Raw genomic sequence first — 21,505 nt, 5'->3', positions numbered from 1 at the left:
TAAGTTAAAGGCTTAGGGTATTAAAGTATATACTTTAATTAATATTTATTTATATAGTATTATATAGCTTTATATTAATATATTAATTAATATATTTTATAATATACTTAAGTAATATCTTAATACCCTTAAAACTTAAGGTAAAATACTTTATCTAGTTAAATTAAATTATAATAATAAAACCTTCTTTATAGCTAATATATATTATTACCTTTTATAATTATATAATATTATATAAGGTAATATAGAATTAATTTAATTCTAAGATTATTAGATATATAGTAAAAGTATATATAATAAGAAGATTAAAAGCTAGTAATATTATTTAAGTAAAAGTAAAGTAAAATATTAATATATATATACTTATATATTAATTTATATAAATATATTAACTTTATATAAGAATACTTTAGTAATATTATTACTTAAAGTAACTTTTTAATAGAGTTTATTTTAAATTAAATTATTATTCTTTATTTATATATACTATTAATATATATAGAGCTCTTTAAGTTTATATTTCTTTAAAATATATATACTATTTATAAATAGCTTAATAGGCTATATATTATTCTTAATTAGCCTTAGGTATTATATAATTAGCTTAAGACTTAAGGAGTAAAGAATTATACTTTTTTAATATTATTTTATTAATTATAGCTACTTAAGGAGCTTTTTAATAATAATCTAGTTAATATTTATATATATTTACTTAAAGATATAATTATAATTTATAATTAGCTTCTTAAGGGATAGGTCTTTCTTTATAATAACCCTAAGACCTTAAAGCTCTCTATATATTTATTCTTATAGGCCTATTTAAAAGACTATATACTTAATAGTTAATAATTAGCTATTAGGCTTTTTTTAATATCTATAAGAAGAATTAATTATATATAGGATTATTTAATTATATATAATATTAATATTATATTACTTAATTAAGGGGTAAATAATAGTCTTAATAATAAGATTTAAGGCTTATAATTAACCTTATATAGTATAAAAGAAGGCATTTTATATATATATTATAACTTATTTAAACCTTTATAGTAGCTTTATACTTTACTTTAAGTAAATTCTAGCCTTAATAATATTCTCTTTTATTTTTTCCTTTATAATCTTTTCCTTTTTACTTATTTTTATAACTTTTTCTTTATTCTTTTCTATATTATTTAAAAATACTTTATATATAGCTAAAGTAATACTCTTTTAATTACTTTTATTTCCTTTATTTTATAATAAATACCTTTTAGCCTTTTTAATATTAATATCTTTATATTTAATTTCCTTTTTAATATTATTTTTTTTTTAATAAGTAATATAGTTTCTTTTTTTACTTTTTTTTTTTACTTTAGAGATTATAAAATATTACTTTCTGCCTTAATTAATCTCTTTATAGATTAAATAATATTATTCTCTTTAGAATTAGCCTATTTTTAAAAATAAAAAAATATAAAATTAATAAGAGTTTTTACTTTTAAAGGAATTATAATATTAATTTCTTTAAAAAGGTTTTATAATTATATTATCTTATAAATAATATTATTAAACTCTTAAAGCCTATATAAATTTACTATAATTTAAATAAAGATAATAAGTTACTATTTAATAAGAAAAAGCTTATTTATAAAGTTTAATATAATAAATATAATTATATTATTATATAATAAATATATAGTATTTAATATAGCTTTTATTTTACTTTTAAAGAAATAAAATATAATATTTAAGCTAGGCTTATTATATCTTAATAATAATATACCTTTAATAACTTTTTCTTTATACTTAATTATAATATAGAATTTAATATATAATATAATTATAATTAGGCTATTATAGGCTATTAATATAATACTTTATTATTAACTTTTAATAATAATATTATAAGTATTAATATATATAATAGTAGCTATTTAAGGTTATATAATTAATATAATTATTATATTACTTTATATAATAAAAATTAAAATTACTTTAAGGCTTTATTTAATAAAATTAATAACCTTAAAAATAATAAATAATTAACTATAAAATAAATAAAAATTAATCTTTATAAGACTATTAAGCCTTATATAAATATTACTATAGTATTTATTATTTTTATAGTAAAATTTAATTTATTTTATAAGGTAATTAATAATAATTAATATAATTAAAAAAAAAAGATATAATATTATATTATATAGTACCTTATAAATATATATAAGGCATTTAAATATATATTAAATTTATAGGGTTAAGCTTTATATTTAATAACTATAGTATATTAATAATTCCTAGAAAGATATATAATTATATTAATTAAATATATATAATATTAATTAGATATATATTTAAGCTTATAATATTATATTAAGGTAAGTATAGTAAGGAAAATGCCTTATGCTTGACTTTTGGAACAGTGAGCCCTATCGTCGTCCGTAGGTAGCGCGCGTCATGCCAGGAATTGGACCCTTGCTCCATTTATCAGGCGAGACTGTTACGGAGTAGACTAGATATGTAGCACCTAGGTAGGTACCCAGCCTGACACTTAGACAAAACATCGGCTTTCCCACTGACAAAACCGACATTTCAACGGAGCCCTTTTCTTTTGCTTCCTTCTAAACCTTGAAGTATCAGAATCACCAAGGATCAGTACTCGGCATATAGAACACTGGGCTTTGTACGAGAACGCGACAATACATAACCTCTTAACCTTTCAATGTAGCCCGACATCACGACCATTACACCGACTCCCTTTCTCCATCCCATGCCCAGCTTCTTTCAGTTCACGCAGGGCACCGAGTCGCATGTCCGTCCGAACGACTCGGCCCCTCTCCTAGGTCGTTTTCGCGCTGTTCCTCCTCGCCCGGGTGCTGTGGCTCGTCGGCGCAGTCAGCTTGGTCTCTTATCGACTGCCTCTGATAATCGAGGCAGCGTGCATATTCTTGGATACGGCGCCTTTGATGCACATGCCGACGGGGACACAGACGATAGCGAATATGATTTTGAAGACGATCGCAATATTTGGCAACGAGCATGGCAACGGTGGGTGTTGGATATTTGGGTTCATCCGAGGCAGTCAGCGGTGAAGAGAGTTGTTGATAAGTGGTGGAGTCGGTATGCATTTCTGGTGTTGATGCCGGCTTTGTTAGTACGTTTTTGCGCTAGAATGAGGGAACTGGACTAACGTGAATTAGGCTGTTGCATGGTGCGCCATTCCATTCCCTCAGTACCAAATTCCTGATGAGGACTTTGTCGATGGAGATGAGGATAGTCTCCCAGATGGACGTAAGGTGCCCGGTCATGGAGCTGCCCGAGTCCAAGTCAACTTTTGGTTCTTTCTCTTCGTCTATTACAGCTTTTACAACATGACAGCTCTTATATGGATCACAAAAGTGTTCAACCTCTACAGCCTCAACTGGTGGCCGCAATCCCTCGGCTTCCCGCTTACAGTTTCACTAATCGCCATCTTATCCATCGCTTTGCCCATTCCGATCTATTACAATGAGGACCTGCGCGATATTCTTCTTCACAACACAGCCTGGATCTCTTGGACATTTATTATCATGGCGTTACCCGTCACGATTGCTTTCGTTATCCTTACCACTAACGAACGACACATCGGTCTTCGGCATTCCCTATCAGAAACTCAACGAATCTTCACCACGTCATGGTGGACCGGAGAGCCGGACACGTTCAACAGCGGTAGGGACCGTCGACGTCGAAACGTTACTGCGGAGTTGTTTGAAACAGATGTAACTCGAGTTGAGTCCGAGTTGCGGCCCCAAGGCGTTAGGATGCGCAGACGGTGGCTACCGGCCAGCTTTGTTCGCTTCTTGTGGTTCTGCGTCGCCCTCTTCATCGGTCTCATGGCTTATGTGATCGGAGAGGCTTATGCTGAGATCTATCTCCGGACTTTGCCGCACAACAACTTGGAAACAGTGGTGTACGTTTACGGCTGGGTTGCTACGGTGCATCTTTTAGACGCCTTAAGTGGCTGGGTTCTTGGAATTCGAGAAGGCGAGCGCGTCGGAAGCTATCCGTTGAGTTGGATATTCAAACTGTGAGCTCCAGTTCTCGCACCTATACAAGTTTGCAACTGCTAACATACCCCTGAAGATATTTCATGTTGACTTACCAGATGTACGTCCGCGCACTATACGCCCGACTACGTTCACCAAAACAGTTCATCACGCTTCAAATCATGTCATCAACTGGCCTTGTTGTCATCACGCCTATAATGATGACCTCTTTCGTGCACAAGACTCTGACACTGTTGGGACTCAACTCACAGAGTTTCGGATCATATCAGAAGCTCCAGACTCGCAATGTCTTTATTCGATTCCTTGCCGAGAATGTTTCCATGGTTGCATTCCTTGGAAGTATTCTGGTATTGCATTTTGGGGCTAACAAAGACGTATACCCATATTTCGCTTTTGACACTGAAGGTGACGAAGAGTACAATTTTGGCCTCACATTCTACGCCTCTTCCGTAACGTGGGCGTGCGAGTTGGTGGCCAGTGTTGCTGTGCGGATCCTCATCCGAATCTGTTTCCAAATCGATGTTGGTCTTGAAGGGAAACTCGACTTGGCTGTCTGGCCGGAACTGATGCCAACGTGCGTGGCAGTCATGCTGCATGTATTGCAAAACATGTTGTTTTCCATCATTCGGCTACAGTTCCATTGATTAGCACAGGGTGAACGTTGATTCTTGGTCCCCATGGGATCAATCAGGGGTACTCGTTCATGTCCCACTAACAATGTGAGTGAGGGTCGGAACGGCCCGAGAATCGTTGCCGAGAGGTGCAGCTGTCGGCTAATGCGTATTGCACTGTGGCCGCGAATCCTAAAAGGTTTAGACGGAGAAACTTTGCTTTTTCCGAATTGTTTCTGTTACTCTTTTCATCAATTGTCATTTTTGTTTGTCTTTAGAGAGGGCATGCGGGCATGGTTTGTCTAAGACCAAAGAAGCGTTTGTGACGCAGGCGTATACCCGTTAGACCGTTTTCCAAAGAGTTGCTGTTTTATTTTCGAGTTAGCATTAGATACCACATAACTGTTTAATGACATCATGATCGTTTCTGAGCCATGATAATTCCGATTTGAACCAAAAAGTATGTGAAAACTGCTGTTATGCTGTGTTTGGACTTGAAGACCTGATGTTTCAAAGACGGCTTCAAACAGCCCTCTGGTCGTCAATACCCGAACTATATCTATTGATTTTGTCACATCTCAAAACTGATAGAACTCCCGACAACTGACGATGGCGTGAAGCTGGACAGTTGCTAAGAGGCAGGCAGCAACATGTTGGATCAACAACCAGCTCTCTATCGAATCCGACCCGCAATGAAGACAACTACACATTCAAAAGATCCAGTCATGTCGAACGATTCTCAGGTAATAGTCTGCTACATGCGGCCCATCAGTCTAGTGCCTGCACGAAAGTCATACCGGTACGACTGGACCCATATATCAATGCAAATGGCGACATGCCTCCAGAGAAAGATGGAGACCCCTATATCGAAGACTCGTGTTGAGCGGCTCCCCGCAAAGGTGCTAAAAAGATGAATACGCAGCTGCGACTAATGCAAGACTGAGCCAGTCTCCTTTGGTTGAATGAGTACAACAAACGGCGGTGAAGATTGGGAGCTTATCAACAGCCGGTCAATCGATACAAGAAGAACTGGATGACGCGGCAGTGAATGAGCAGCCGGTCAACAGTTTCTGGAGGGGAAAATATGCAAGACATTGGATCAAGAGCTGGGGAAACATGGGGCACAGCATATATAAGGTGCCCATTGTTGCAGAGCGGGCTGGCGGGATGTCCGCCACCGATAAGACAAACATGCCAAAATAGTTAGGAGACAGGATACAGAAGCGGCACGATTACGGACGCACGACGAAACTACAGCAAATTCCTGCACAGAATTCAAGAAAGCAACCTGGTGGCTGGGATCAGGGCTGAAGGAAGAGATTGCAGCAACAGATGTGCTGGCTCACTAGTGAGACCTGCGCGGGTCTGATACTGGTGAACGAGCCTTACCTCTTGCTGTGGCAGCGACTTGCAGCGAGCTGAAGCGGTCGTCCAAGGTGGTCTGCGTGGATGGGTGGGCTGGCTAGACAAGGACCTAACTAGTCGGGCTACATGTTATCATGCGGGTGAAGCAGCGTATGCGTGAACCCAAAAGTACCTGAGCTGTATAATACATACATTATGTGCCTCATTCTCATCAGTAAAGATGCATTTCGGATACAGACGAGAGCTAACAAAGTCTAGTTGGGTTGCATCATTGTCAGAATTCGAGATACTCAATAAGTGATAGTGACAAGTGGCCAACGCAGCCGCAAGTTGAACAAAAGACGATACCGGCATACTGTAAGCCATGATAAAAAAAACCGCGGCGGTGTTACCCTGGCAGTATGACTATAACATGCGGCCTTGGTATACATAGTACGGTCAAACGAGTCAGGACAAACCAGCAAGCTGAGGCTGGGCTGGCTTCGTTAGCTGTTCGGGTTGTATTGTGGAGGACTCATCGAGATGCAAGGCGTCCAATGTTGATGAGCCAGGCGTTTTGTATGCCCTACTGTAAAAAAAATATGGTCACTTGCTGGGCCGCGTGTGTGTGCAATAGGTCGCAAAAATTGCGCGAAGAAAGCTCGTCGAGGCAAATCTAAGTAGTACTAACCTAGGTACTAAGGTAGCACGTATTAGAATACCCAAGAATCTAGGATGCTGGAAATTGCTGAAGCACGAGGAGGGCAGGAATGTTGACAGAGATTGAAGAGCATTTTATGACAAGCAACAAATAGGTAAGCCACAGGCCTTGACTTGACTTAAAGATGAATACTTGATTCTGCTGTCAGCCACGATGGAGACAATGACCTGTGAAGTCAGAAAATCACTGGATACCTACATATAACTTTGCCGAATCAAAAAACGTTTGGATGCACCCGATGATACCTACCTGCCAAGGTGCTTTAGAGCCGATGGATGCCTCCTTCCTAGGGACATGTGCTGAAACGGAAATAAAAATTTCATTTTGGGAAGCAAGAGTAGGGAAAGAACAAAGAATTACTGGGGAAGGAGCAAAGGAACCTAGCAAGGGCAACCTACCTAGCCGCTTCTTTCCTTCTTCTTGGGAGTTGCCTAAAATGGTAACGTTAGGTTAACTGAACCACTTTCTCACGAACAAAGATTCTTAACCGATGGAACTTGCAACTTTTGTTGAATCGACTTTCACCATTTAATGAACTATCCCTGACCAACCATGAATAATACTGTTATCTGAGTAAGGAGTTGTGACGAGTTAATAATAGTAGATTTGTCACTTATCAATGTCAGCTGTGAAGTGGAGAGGGTTGCCGACATTAAATCGGATAAAGAAGTTTAGATAGAGAAGTGCGATTAACTTAGTACGAGTTCTAGTGATCTTTCCAAGTACCTGCCTGTTTCTTCGCATTTGTAAGTACCGTTGACTTCCCGAGGTTTATCTACCTTAGTAGGTACTAGGTAGCTTCCATACTGCCCGTGCATTATCCGATCCCGACCTACAGTCTTGTTTATCTACTACCTAGGTAGGTAGGTATGTACTGATGTAGGAGGGAAAATGTTAGCGCCATGCTAATGATACCTCGAGTGGCAGCAGGCCCGATACTGGGGTAAAGCAATTAATTGGACATTAATGCTTGGGCTGTTCAGGGTTTAAGGATCGATAAAAGCCCACGGATCGACACAACCGGGTGAGTTCGGATAGAGTAGTTATAGGACTCTATGGAATGCTAAATGGAGTCTTTGGCTTTTGTAACTACCGATTATTGTTTATGATGATTTCTTAAAATAGCAAACGGAGCGCGCTGGATTGCGCAGTGTTGTGTTGCCTGTACAAGGACCAATACGGGCCAACCGTCATTCAACGGGGTCTATTGTGTGGCGGTTAAGTAGGAGGTATGTTTAGGCTGGCTGGAGCTACCTGTCCCGCGATCTCGAAATATGCCAATGTACTTGAATGGTACGAGTGGACATCCTGGACGTGTACAGAGTGGCACCGGGCGACTGGCCGTATTCCTCGACCTGTTACGGCTTATGTTTTCCCGACACGTTTATAGAAAGAGGACGCGCGGTAAAGAGACAGTGGCTCCCAGTTAATTATCACGTATGGAGAACACAGTCGTGAGTTGTATCCTGGCGTGTTTCGTTCTCTAGCCTGTATACTACCCAGGTAGAGTCCGATTCGTAACAGGTCATAGGCGTGCAGCAGAGAACAATCTATCTATCCAATGAGGGGATTCACCAAGGGGGCAGAGTTAACGATTAGCATCTGATATTGCATTGATACTACTCCGATACAACAATCATGCATGCAACCCGAGGGGCATGCATTGAGTGTTGTGGAAAGATGGCGTTTGACATATCAGAATTATCACGCAACTGGCTGCGTCAACATACAAGTGTTTCATGATGGTACAACTGGCTGTAAGATTGACTAACCGATTGCTAGTATCTCAGGTCGCAACGCAAAACGTGCGGCTTGCCGATGCAAGGTTCCCAGTTAGAGAGATACCTGTTAGTTATGAAATGCTTCTCTATTTGATGATGCCTGTCCTTTACACATGAGTTGAGTGATTGGTCTTGGTCGAGTCATGCAAAGACTAACACAATGAATCGTTCATATCACCTCACCGGGCCCGCTGACCGCCGGCTTTCTTGTGTTTTCTGATGGAACTTGTGTTGATGTTTCTCTCAAACTGACCATGCTTTGTCTCTAGTTTTTCTTTTGGTGAGATGTTTGCTCACAAATAGTCGCAATCATCAACACGAGACGGGAGGTAGCAGCAGTGTGTGGATGTTAGTTTGTGGATATCCATTCGTGAATCATGATACCTCCGCAGTACCTCGATGTTACTTTAGGCACTGCTGGGGCTAGTGGTGCGTGCTGGGCATTGATCACCAGCGGGCCTAACGGGCCTTTCTTCCCCGACTCAGTGGCCAAGATTGATGAATCTATGGCGGCTGTTGACAGTAATGAGAGGGTTTTGTAAGTCAAGTAAGAAAAAAAAAAAGTTGACAAAAATTTTCCCCTCCCCCACCTTGCAGCTGCACCCCTACAATCGAAGCCCTGTCGGTTTCCCCTCCATTAATCGTACTTGCCCTGCCGTGCCATGCCATTCCCCCACCATGCCCTGAGTGCCTGCCTCTTCCCGGACGCCCAAATAAGCAGTGAGCATTATCGCTCGACCTAGGTTGCACCCCTCCTGCCTCATCATCCGTCTTTCGGCTGCTCCCTCGTACGAATACAACAGGTAACTTCCTTGCCCACTTAGCCAAACCAAACCTAAGCTGGATTGTCTGATTGTACCTGCCCATCATTCTCTGCCATCAGGTACCAAACTAACAAGGTATCTCAAGTAGACGGAGCACGTACCTTCTTTGTACTCTCTTCCCGCCTGCCATTTCCATTCACTAAAACTATTGTGACCTTCTTCCGACACGGCTTGACCACCGACCACCGACTACCAAAAAAAATTCACTCCTTGAGCCTGGTAACCCTCCGCTCACCCTTCCTTCCCCGACATTGTACCTTATCCCTCGTCTCTTTTCTCCTTCCTCCCCTTACTTACTTCTTTTTTGCCGACCCTCCCACCCTTCTTCTACCCTGCCTTCCCTCTCTTCCTTCTTCTTCTCTTCTTCCCTCCACAATGAGTGCCCAAGATCCCCTCTCCTCTACCAACACATCCTCAGTGACAAACAACACTCAAGATGCCTCGGGACGACAGCCCTCCTCCTCCGCCGCCGGTTCCTCCGAACTCTCCGGTGCAAAGATAAGCCTGCGCAAGTCGCTGCGCAGCTTCCCCGACTTCCCTATCCCGGGAATTAACTTTGTCGACATTATGCCTCTTTTCGCCGACCCAGTCGCCCATGCCACCCTTGTCGATGCTCTCGAACTCCAGATCGCCGAGGCTTTCCCTACCAAGCCTGATGTTATCGTTGGCCTCGACGCCCGTGGCTTCCTCTTCGGTCCTGGACTTGCGCTCCGTCTCGGCGTTCCTTTTGCCGCCGTTCGCAAGCAGGGCAAGCTCCCTGGACCTTGCGTTACTGCTGAGTACATCAAGGAGTACGGCAAGGACCTTTTTCAAATGCAGGAAGATGCTGTCCGCGAGGGCCAGAAGGTCCTGATTGTGGACGACATCATTGCCACCGGTAAGTCACTTTGCTTGCTTGGAACGTATACTCGATAAAAACTAACGTGCTCGAATAGGTGGTTCTGCAAAGGCTGCAGCTGAACTTGTCCAGCAGCTTAAGGGCGAGGTTATGGGATATTTGTTTATCCTTGAAATTCCTGGACTCAACGGCCGTGATAAGCTTGGCGCTCCTCCTACCAAGATTCTTCTTGAAGACGCTTAGTCGGTTGATACCGAGCTCCTCTTTTCCCGCTTTCGACAATTAAACAATATCAGGCCATAGATTGATCTCAGTCAACTCTTTGTGAGTCACGCGACGACACGTGGGGGGATTCTGTTAGACCTGCAACGTCATATTTGCCCTTTTTGTTTTTGATCTTGATCATGGGCGGTGGTTGTAGACGAGTTTTTACAACATTTCACTTATTTGTCGAGTAAGATTTATACTGGTTGGCGTTTTGTGGATGTCTTTTTCACGATTCAACAACAGCAAAAGTCATTTCAGGTTCACGCATATAGAATGGGGGTTTAGGAGAACACTTTGGTATAGCCACATAAAGAAAGATCTCTACTAATTATGATGCGATGACGGTCTTCCCTGCATTTATTATCGCTATGTCCATAGTAAAGGACTAGAAATCAACTTGCTCTACTGGTGGTTTGATACATATTCAATGTAGATTTTGATCATATACAAAAGAATACCCCTTAATGCTGACATGAGTGGACTCTTTCTAATCCATCCTCCTGCCATATCCAAAACATATCTACACTGCTTATACAAAATTGGTGACGCCACTAGTAAAACTCCGAGACATGCATCATGTACTCCACGTTGTGTTATAAGACAATGGCGTTCTCTATGAGCATCCCCTGACTCTCCGCCAGGTACTTGCGCCGCATTCCTACACCCTTAGCCTCGCCGAAACGCGCATAATCGCCTTTGGCACCACGCATAAGGACAAGCGGCACGCCATTGAGTCGCTCCATGCCTCTGGGCGTCAACTGTGCTACCGTCAAAAGAGGACGAACAATCTCGTCAGCGCCTTCTTCTGAGTCATCTTCCTCGTCAATGACAATGACGAGTTGCAACGAGTGAGGCGATGACGAGAAGTTAGGAATACGCTCTAGCTTTTCGCTGAACGAACAGCCACCGCGACGGAGGACTATAATTTGATGTTGTCGAGATGATGATTCGGGCAGCGGAGCATCACAGGCATGGCCACCGAGGAAAACAGTTCGCCAAGGAAAGTTGGCGGCAGGCTTGCGGGAGTTGTAGCTTGGCGAACCGGCCATCGGCGTGTCAACAATTGGCGGCATCGGGAAAGCACCCGGTCCGGTTGCCGTGTATGCCGACCAACGGAGAGTAGTGGGGCCGGGACCACCCCCTTCCGACTCTGGAAGATCGGTATAGGCCGGTTCGAAGACGGAACTCACGGCGCGGAGTAGTGATTTGAAAAGGGATTCTGACGGGAGAGCCGCGTGACTCGCAAGGATTTCACTTGTTGCATTTACGCCCTGAGCAGGGGCTGGTGCACTGGCATTGAGCTTCTCGGGAGCGTCGAGAAGAAGGTCGATCTCAACTATGTCTTTTCGTCGAACGCATGTAAAAGCCTCGTCCTTGTAATTTCTTACATGCTCTGCATGGAAAAAGACATTCTCATGTTTGCCAAGCTCTCTGCCTGCCGCATGCGTGATTCTCCAGAGACGACCTGTAGATCCGCTGCCTTGCTGTCGCTCTAACTGGAGTCGCATGCCGTCGAGGTTGCGGACAGTTGGCCCGTTGTAACTGTACCACACGAGAGAAGTCCCGAAGCGAGAAACAAGTGAGCTGGCTGTGTCACCTGGCGGGAACTCTATCCATGCCACAACTCGCTCAGCGGGCGCGGTGCATATACCATCTTGAGGCAACATTGTTGGAGGTAATGTCCAGGGAAACATTGTGTAATTGGTTGTAGCTTTGTATTTTGTTATCAGGCCCCTCTTCTTGTCAATTACCTCGACAGCCTTGAGGGGTCCGTGGACGTTGGGGGTGTTATGCAGATCGACAAACAATGAGACGCTGAAGAGATCAGGGCGGGCAGCCGTGACCGAGCCAGTAAGTCCTGCTGCCGTGGGGAACGGACACGAGTGGGTGAAGCTCTCATCGTCCGTGTTCTTCCTAGAGGCCTGGCGCTTTACCACAGAACGCCGCAATATATGCTTGGGTTGGTTCCGCTTGGGAATGATAAGTGGATGGCCCTCTGTTGAAAACACGTATGCAGCATCGACCCTATTGAGAGGGTGGTCGGGGTCAAATAGCAGATACATATACTTTGTAGTTTCACCGAGAAAGAAGCTCTCCATTCGATCAGACAATTCCCCTGTTCTGACATCTTGAATACCAGCCCAACCACAGTGCGAACGGCATCGTCGTTCAATGTCTCTTAAAACCATCTCGCCAACATGCAAGTACCATGGGTCCTGTGTGGCACGGTATATATAGTATGTTGACTCTATGAACTCAGGACGACCTGGCCACCAGCCAAGCCCCTGGTCAACATTGTTCTCACGAACGGACCATCGCTCAGGCAATGCAGAGTATCGTGTCCAGAGAGCAGTATAAACAAGATTAGCTTCTATAGCTTCCTCGACTTCGCCCGCCATGGCCAGAAGGCCGGGGTAAAAAGCCCCTAGACTGTCAATCCACATGGTATAGGGTTGCCCAGTTGTCCGATGAATGTTGGAATAATAAGGGTAATGACTTCTGTCGGTGTACAGATATCGTTTCACCGAGGCATGGGCTTGGTGCCATGCATCCAGAAATGCCTCAGAGCTCTGTAATTCGGCGGGAAGAGGGGGATGCATGGTATTGGGGTCATGCCATCCGGTACTACCCTGTCGGTTGGATGATGTTTTATTTGGCATGTCGTGCCCTGATAGCAGGATATGGCTCTTCAAAGCATATTCGAAGAAGCTGTCCATACCGGCGCCGATTCCGGCATGTGGGCCAATCCATTGCCCGCCTTCTGCATCCAAACCGTTGCCCACAAGTCCAATCTCACTCCTTCTGCCCCAAACCGCCCAAAAGGCCCGCTTAGCTGCTTGCTCGAACCGATCATCCCCTGAAAGTCGACTCAAGACAGTAAACTCAAGAGTGAGACTTCCAGCTCCGGCACTGCATGTCTCCGTGATTTCTACCGAGGAAGCTTCTGGCTTATTCTCGCCCATGTGACGAAATAATGGGGAATTGGTGTAGAAAGGAATGCCATGCCGGAGGTTTACTCGTGGGTATGGTATACCTGTATCCGTATAGAAAGCAGGGAGGAGCCTTTGTCCAAGATCGAGGGCAAGTCTCAGAAGCTGTCCATCGTAGTTGAAACCATTCGGCCATGCGATAGGTGCCAGTTCAAGAGGATCGTCGGCTTTGGTCGTCCAAGCAGGCTGCACAACATACCCTGCGATAGGCAGCTCTCCTATGGCAAATAGATGCGAGCTGAGAAGGCCCCCTAAGCCACGAATGACGGTTTCGAAAACCTGAACCTTACTATCGAGGTCAAAACCAATAGCCCGTATACCTTGCCCCGAAACGCCTGGGCGTCCATCGCCATAGTATTGTACGAAGTCCGCTACACCGTCTTGGAAGTCGCTCAGTGCTTTCGAGCCTGTTCCTGAACCATCTTCGGGTCCGCTAGCGAGGATCGCAAGTGTCGATAAGCTATCGATGAGCGTGAGGGAGTAGTTCCCCAAGGCGTCATTCAAACCGATATGGGCGGGATTTTCTCGATCTCGTGTTAGGGGTTGGCATGTCAGAGGCCGGAGCTATTGAGAAGACAGTCAGAATTATGCGGCCATCAACGAAGGTGTCTGCCATACCTCATCTTCGGGGAACGCATGCTTCATGTAGTTGTTGAAGCCATGATAAAACATGTCCACGGTTTCTTGACGCAACCGCCCAAGGTGGTCTTGCCGCATCGCTTGTACCGTCCATGATAGCAGAGCCCATGTTAGCAGTTGCATTATAGCCAACAACATTCTGCCTCGTCGCTCATGAAAGACAGGACTCATAAGTGCTGGCCAAGGGGAAATGGCGCTCGATGGCTGCTAAGCTCATCGGGGAGCGTAAAGACAGTCAAATTGACTTTACAGCTAAGAACAGGTGTATGAAACGCCTCAAGAATGGCGCGCGACGGGCGCTCAGCGTCGCGGTTTGGAGATTGAAATGGCAAAGCCGTTGCGAAGTCTTGGTGATAGTTGTGTCTTGTCATCATACCGCCACCTGTGGCTGACACGTGTGGCCCCTGACCTTATCTAGTAGTTGCCAGAATAGGTAGTATTATTTTGCCGAACTGTAAATCAACGTTAAGAGCAACTCGTTTCAGCTTTTCTTTCGAAAACCAAATTGTTTATTATGGCCTGTTGAAAAGTCTATTTGCACTGACAATAGTGAGTACGAAATTAGTGGTCAAGCTGCTCACTTAGTTTTGGTTGGCTTCTTCCACCGAATTATCAGAATAATCATGGCCATCATTGGTCAATTCCCAAACTGAGCATAAACAAAAGTAGGTGACTAATCCATACAACGCTCCGTCTTCTCGGACTCTTGTACACCTACATAGTAACAACAGTGCTACAGCTAATTCTGACTCATCGCGCGCATGTTTCTCCAATACCTTTCCTCATTCCAAGGCCACGCTAGATGATATTCATGAGGCGCGAACCCCAAAGAAGAAGTTCCAAGATCCAAGGTCACGATGAGAAAGCCATATGCATCAGTGCGTCACAACCCTGGCGCTAGGTAAGGCGGAAGCGGGCCCTGAATAAAACGTCACTTTTAATAATCTCGAGCTAACCATATTGCTATATTGTCCGGTCCAATCCATAGGCGGGGAGCCTGATGAATTGTTGTACATACGTCCTCGGCTCGGCAACGACGACGCTTCTGTCTGTGCCGCGTCCTTGAGATTGGAATAATCAGATCAGTCCCCACCCGGGAACCGTTGATGATATTCCGCTCGAATGAATTCATTACAGTACGACGCAAGCCAGATGGATCCTAGCGTACCGTCTATCTAGATTCTGTTCTCTCCCACTCGGCCTATACGTCAGCCGGATTTAGCAACCAGACGCCGATATTGCTTTGGCGACTTGCATAGGCGACTTGCCTGCGTTCATCCGACAGCCTTATGTACTCCTCGTCCTAGCTCAATCTCAGAAAGAAAACCGGTCACGACGGCCAACCGCCGTTTGATGGGTTCTTTGAGAGATGAGGTCGATTCTCCTAGAAGCAGCGGCTCAAGCCACAACATGCAACCCTTGTGTCATAGGCGCACCAATGCTTTTCATGGTCCAACCACGCTCTCTGTTTATCCTTCCCATTGATATCATCGATTCGATTTACAGAGACTATGAAGACGGGTCCAAAGAACGTTTGGACTCGAAATGCCAGGATACCGGCTCCTGCTGCTTTATCACTGGTTAGTGCAGGCAAATCTGAGAGGAAGCTACTTCACCCAATGCCCCCCGACACCATTGCATTTGGGCCCAGCTTGCTGAACCCTCGATACGATTTGCCTGAGATAACATAATTTAGCCACTTTACATACTTTCAGACCCTCTCTTAGGTTAGTTGTTATCTGTATCTTAAGCTTATGTCTCAAGTTTTCTGCCATCCCCTAGGCTGCTTCATTGACCGTCTTCTGCCCAGCTCTTCATACAGTCGCCTCTTCTGGCTTGTGGGTCGACAAGATTGTCTCCAGCGATCGCTTTGCAAGCATCGGTACGCACTAAGTTTGACTCAGTCTTATGGTCCTGATTATCACTTACAGGTGCATGCTCCCTGTTCCGCACTGATTCCAAGAGAAAACTCTTCAACAGTCGACTGCATACATACCTAGCCGCCCACCAATAGCTAATGTCGTTACTAGCGATGCGTTCTTTGCACCATCAATGGTGTGGTGCAGTGAACATTTTATTAGCAGGCTATTGTGTGATGTTTTAGTTCAGGCGTGGTTCCTCTCCACAGAAACGACAGGGGCTGGGCGCACTGTCTTATGAAGGTGCCCGGGGACTGTCGCTGATCTCGCAAACAGCTTCTCAGCCCGTCAACCATTATTCAAAAGATGGCAGAGTCAATATTTACATACCTATAGTATGCTATCTTTGATGCGACCTGGCTGAGTGTAATAGCCAGCAGCGCTAAGCTCGCGGACATTCCTAGCCTGTAACTGGGCACAAAAGGCCTCACATCTCTCACAAGCCTCGCATTGCCGAACTGTCAAACGGCGTGATCTGCATCGGGGGGGCTAGAAGCCTGAATCCCTGACGACTAGGGCGTCCACGACGGGCCATTGTACTCCACTAGTTTAGGCTCAAGGCAACCCCGTCAAGCTTGTCTCGACACCCTCCTGGTCTCTGCTGGAGACTAGGCGACTTGAGTCCTCATCCTTGTCGACCTGACCCAGCTGCATGCAAGTTGCAGCGAAAATCAAATTTACTTGAAGCGCAATTTTCCAAACTGTCGGGACCGCAAACAAGGACAAGTTTGTCAATACGAGCTGTGTGCTGTCCGCCCCCTTTCTAAATCTTTCCAGGTCTTTCGTGCCCCCCCCTTCTCCTCGTTCTTATTGACAATCGCACAAAAGATAGCTTGTCTAGTCATTGCTAGTCGCAGGCCTAGACTGTATATGAAGTTATTTGTCCATAGTCATATGACTTGAATACGCAGGATACTGCTGCTGTCTCACGGCAATGAAGTCGGTATTTAGAATTATAAAACGAACAGAGGAACATTTAATTTATATGATGATCTTATTGCCAACCTGTGCAAGTCGGTCAGGGAATCTCGACATAGGAAAACCTTCCTCGGGAACCTTCAAGGGAGCATTGCGAAGCGTCACATTCTTCGTAGTTGGGAAAATAATTCAACATTCCTCCGGAGCTCTATCTAAAAACTGTTCCCTGGGGGTATATGAAAGGAGTCGTATATGATACGCGACGTCCATAATGAGGAGGAGGAGGCCGGATATAGAAGAATTGCGAGCAAGATGCAAAGAAAGTGAGCTCTTCGTTGGGAAGATGAAACGGTCTATAATGTTGCCTAACCACAGGGCATGCAATAATCGAAGTGTCAGAAGCTTTCTGTCTTATGCTTCTCTGCGGCCCCCATACATGGGCTGTGATATTGGACTCAACCTCATCAAGTGTTGCATGCGGTCGTTTCTTTGCGGCATCGTTCCAGGTTCCATCTTCATATGTTGATCCCACATTTGCGTCTCCATCATGTTGGGATGATCTCCGGGGCCTTGATCCTCCATTTTCATATTCGGTACGCCATGGACTTGGTTGATGACTTCGTCTTCATGTGTTGTATGCGAGCCAATTCTCATCATCTCGTCGTTGACCGACATGTCGTTGTCAACACTATGGCCACCACGCTTTCTTACCGATTCCGGCTTGCGTCGCCGACGAATGTTTGCGCTGCCATAAGACTCCATATAGAGTCCTTCTTCAAGCTTCAGATCATTGACGACTTTAATCTCGATGTCACTGGCATTTAAACGCATATTCCGAGAGCCACCTAGTTCGTGGAATATGTCAAGAACATCCTGATAACGATTCTTCTCGTGAAGCGACCAAGCTTCTCGAAGTAACTCCTCCTAGGAATTGTCAGTTTAGAGCTTGACATATTTTGAGCTAGGGTGGCTTACATCTTTCGATATCCAATCATAGTACTTAGCTCGGCCTCGTTTGAACTTCATTTGCAGCATCTCCTTGCCAGGACGTTTCTGAAAGCGGTCATAGTAGTCACTCTGAATACTTTCCCACATGTCCTGGCCCTTCTGGTGGCGGTGTCGCCAGCGAGATTCGAATATGCAACGCTCCTCATCGGGGCATGTGCTTTTGAGAGTTGGGGGAACCTCTTGGCCGAAGCAATTTTTGTGCTCACTCACAGGGTCTTCCTGAGCAGCGGTTCGAGATCCACCTGGCCGCTTCGAATGACGCTTTTTAACCCGCCCACTGGCTCGGAAAGCAGGTCTTCGACGCGGGGATGCGGTTAGAGAGCGTGGGACGCCTGAAGACTGAGTGTGCAGAGTAGAATCTTCAGGGCTCTGCCGACGACGATACTGAATCGGCTGTGACTCGCTCAGGAGAGGCGTGACAGGCATCTCACGATGGGGGATACCCATTTGAACTTGGTGGTCGACTGGAGGGCCCATATTGACGTAGTATGGATGTTCCATTGTCTGTGGCTCTGGTCCGTTCGACACGCCAAAAGCTCCCATGTAGGGCTCAGGTGGTCCTGGTGTTCGACGTCCATCATGAACATAGCTGGCATGGAGAAATTCTCCGCCGCCTGGCGCTTGCGAAGTCATTGGCGAACTCGCTGCTGGTGACTGGCCGTTTACGTCGAAGTGTCCTGCCCACTGTTGATGGTACATTTCTGAACTCCCTGAGGGGGATGGTTGCTGGTTGGGTGTGCTTGGGGGATGAGAATATTGAGGCCCAATCTTGGACAATTCGTGCAAAGGAGGAGAGCCCACGACTGAGACGGGAGTTAAGAGGTTTGGGTCACAAGGGATGCCGTTGAAAGACGACGAAATCTGCAAAAGTGTGAGTTTCGCCGTTGTTACTGGGGAACGACAATGGCAGAGCGCAACGTGAACTATATTTCGCCGAAATCAGATGAAATTGCAACTTACAGCTGAGTAAGATGCCAGTTCGTGGTAAGCAGAAGCTGTGGTTGTAGGAATTGTGTCGTGCAAGATGGGAGCTCCCGAAAGACCAGCCGACTGGGGTAGACCTGGGGCAATATACTGCTGCTCAACCATGATCATGTGGGTATGAGTTCGAGGGATCGGACAATTCAGTCCAAGTTTGTTGGTTTATGGGCGGGGCTGTATGATCGGAAGTGTTTGCAGGCTAGAGATGGATGCTGATGTTGTGGCTTCAAGTTCAAGATCCAGTCCGAGACTGTTGCATTTATGACCGGTAACGAAGATACTCTAAGACGGCATCAAGACCTGGCGAGGCAGATAGGAATGATGAAAGTAAAAGACGATTCAGCCTTTTCTGGCCGCGGCCGCTTTTTGAAGACCTGGGTGTCCAAAGATCGAGGCCAAGGTCAAGGTCAAGGTCAAGGGCAAGGGCAGGATGTAGGAGTTGAGGGAGACAGAGCCTTGTGGGGTCGCAGACGGCCCGGCCTTTTTGTATAAATGGTGTTTGGAGATGAAGACAAGTGGAGTGCAGATCGTTGGAGCGTAGGTAGCTATCAAGATCAAGACTGCTGCTGCTGCAGCAGTAGCAGAAGCAAAGTACCAGGACATTCTTGAGGGCCGTTCTTTTACAACATCGACCAAGTGCCAGGGGGCGAATGGGGAAGGGCTGGGGTGTGTCGAGGATACACTGAGCAGAGGCACCAGGACCCCAAGTATGGATACAGCCTGGCGTTGCCTACAAAGTGGATGGTTCACTTTGGGTCTATGATGGCTTGCTATGTACCTACAACTGTATCCTCTTTCCATGCCAGGATACGATACCTAAACTGTCGTGCATATGGATAGCCGCTGAAGGGTCTAAAGCTGTGAATGGGCTGGAATAGAGAAAGACTAATGGCAGTGTACGTGCATGCCAGTGGATATGACGCTGGGACGGAGGGGAACTGGATTATCGCGGCTTGAAGTTTGAAGGGGGTGTCTGGAAGGGAGTAGAGTAGAATTGTAAGTGGATGTGGCGTCGACGTGGGCATGGGCTGGGCGTGAATGTGGACATGGGGGGTAGGGGTTCCTCCATCCATCCATCCATCCCATCCTATCCCAATCATCGGCTAGCAATTCATTCATTCATTCATTCATTCTTCTATCCTTGTCTGGGTGTGAGAGAAGAAGAAGAGTAAAATCGGGATGGAGTCGCATCTCTCGACAAGGGAAAACAACACCGAAGAAGTTCGGTGGTTACTTGGAATCCACCACGGATCGTTACAATGTCGTATCTGATTTGGAGTGAGGCAAAATAGGCACTGTCTGCTGCCTGAGCAGGTGCAGTAGACGGCCCTTTCGTTGGCCAAATCCGACTCGGACATGGTCTCGAGCAGTCCTTGGGATCCGACAGTCTGGATAGGATATGTAATGGAAACACCTGCTTATCAGGTCTGGTGACCGACGGCGGCAATAATGAAATGAAGAGCGTGTTGTCGAGGAAATTGCGACTCCATCCGCCTTTATTCCGGAGCTGTTGTCCGGAGTAATTTATTGGCCAACTAAACACGTCTCGGATGACAAGTAATTGAAGAAGATATAAGCTCAATACACCAGGGCAAGCCAACTCTAAAATAACATGGCAAAAACGTCTATATCGCAAGCCACGGCTGCGATGGAGGGGCAGACAATAGGACGAACATAGCAAAACGAAGAAACTAAGTTGGGGGCCAAGAGGCAAGCTGAAGCTAGTAGCACTGTCCATCACAGGATGTACATGCATACATACACACTTTCAGGCTGAGCTAGCTAACGGGGGGAAACAAATCAGGACTGTCCGAAGACAAGAACGTGGATCTAAGACTGAACCTGGACCTGGAACTTGACTAGAGATGTTTACAGAAAGAGAGAGTGGTGACCGGGATGAGAAACGCAACAAGGTGGAGAAAAGAGTATGATCAAGGACCCTTTGTCGTCCTGGATGAGGGCACAGAGACAGGCAGAAATGTGGGAATTGGTACACTGTAGAATACAGTAATTGACTGTACCCCAATTATGGACGATGAGTCTCTTCTCATCATTCACCAACACAGGGCATCTGAGGTTATGGTGGACAGAACAGGACAGAACAGAACAGCAATGCTATCTCATCATGGTGCAAGGGCTGTCAGCAGGAACGCGGGACCTCGATAATCCTCTGCGGGCCGTTTGGCGTACATCGATCTCAAAGATCGACAGCTTGAAAAGAAAGGGTGCGCCAATGACGTTTTGTTGCCGTACTGGGTTTATGAGTGGATGGGAGGACGGTAGAAGAGGGCAGAGAAGAGGATTAGAAAGACGCCATGATCTTAAGTGGGAGCAGGGATCTGAAGGGAGCAGTAGTTTGGGGCTGGGTTAAGGTCAGACAAGGTAAGGCCAGGCCAGGCCAGACCAGCACTGTACTGTATGTGTACCTGTGTGTATGTACTGCAACGCAGCCAAGACGTCTTGACACATTTTGTACGAAGCTACCAATAGACAACAGAGTTTAAAGTAATTACAGGAAGAGTATCTCTGTTTCCTCCCTAATCTCCGCTCCCTTTTTCTCACGTGCAGATCCGGTAAAGGAACAACAAGAGCGAAAGCGGAACAGACACGGAGACAGAAACGGATATGGAGGATGA

At 45.2% G+C, this 21,505-nt stretch overlaps 4 protein-coding genes across 4 annotated transcripts; 2 read left to right on the top strand and 2 right to left on the bottom strand.

Moving 5' to 3' along the window:
- Positions 1–2,752: 2,752 nt before the first annotated feature.
- Positions 2,753–4,672, top strand: FPOAC1_000759 (uncharacterized protein; the record flags this gene model as incomplete). Its single annotated transcript, XM_044845370.1, has 3 exons — positions 2,753–3,136; positions 3,183–4,048; positions 4,105–4,672. The coding sequence occupies 3 exons, from the start codon at positions 2,753–2,755 to the stop codon at positions 4,670–4,672; spliced, it is 1,818 nt and encodes a 605-aa protein (XP_044711286.1).
- A 5,012-nt stretch (positions 4,673–9,684) lies between these two features.
- Positions 9,685–10,390, top strand: FPOAC1_000758 (uncharacterized protein; the record flags this gene model as incomplete). Its single annotated transcript, XM_044845369.1, has 2 exons — positions 9,685–10,186; positions 10,245–10,390. The coding sequence occupies 2 exons, from the start codon at positions 9,685–9,687 to the stop codon at positions 10,388–10,390; spliced, it is 648 nt and encodes a 215-aa protein (XP_044711285.1).
- Positions 10,391–11,007: 617 nt separating this feature from the next.
- On the bottom strand, positions 11,008–14,076 carry FPOAC1_000757 (uncharacterized protein; the record flags this gene model as incomplete). The annotated part of the gene is made up of 2 exons (XM_044845368.1): positions 11,008–13,968; positions 14,023–14,076. The coding sequence occupies 2 exons, from the start codon at positions 14,074–14,076 to the stop codon at positions 11,008–11,010; spliced, it is 3,015 nt and encodes a 1,004-aa protein (XP_044711284.1).
- Positions 14,077–17,291: 3,215 nt separating this feature from the next.
- FPOAC1_000756 (uncharacterized protein) lies at positions 17,292–18,983 on the bottom strand (the record flags this gene model as incomplete). Its single annotated transcript, XM_044845367.1, has 3 exons — positions 17,292–17,804; positions 17,856–18,749; positions 18,849–18,983. The coding sequence occupies 3 exons, from the start codon at positions 18,981–18,983 to the stop codon at positions 17,292–17,294; spliced, it is 1,542 nt and encodes a 513-aa protein (XP_044711283.1).
- Positions 18,984–21,505: the final 2,522 nt, after the last annotated feature.

Source organism: Fusarium poae, chromosome 1 (genome assembly GCF_019609905.1).
Source record: "Fusarium poae strain DAOMC 252244 chromosome 1, whole genome shotgun sequence".
Lineage (NCBI taxonomy): Eukaryota > Fungi > Ascomycota > Sordariomycetes > Hypocreales > Nectriaceae > Fusarium > Fusarium poae.
This window is presented reverse-complemented; position numbering and strand designations above follow the sequence as displayed.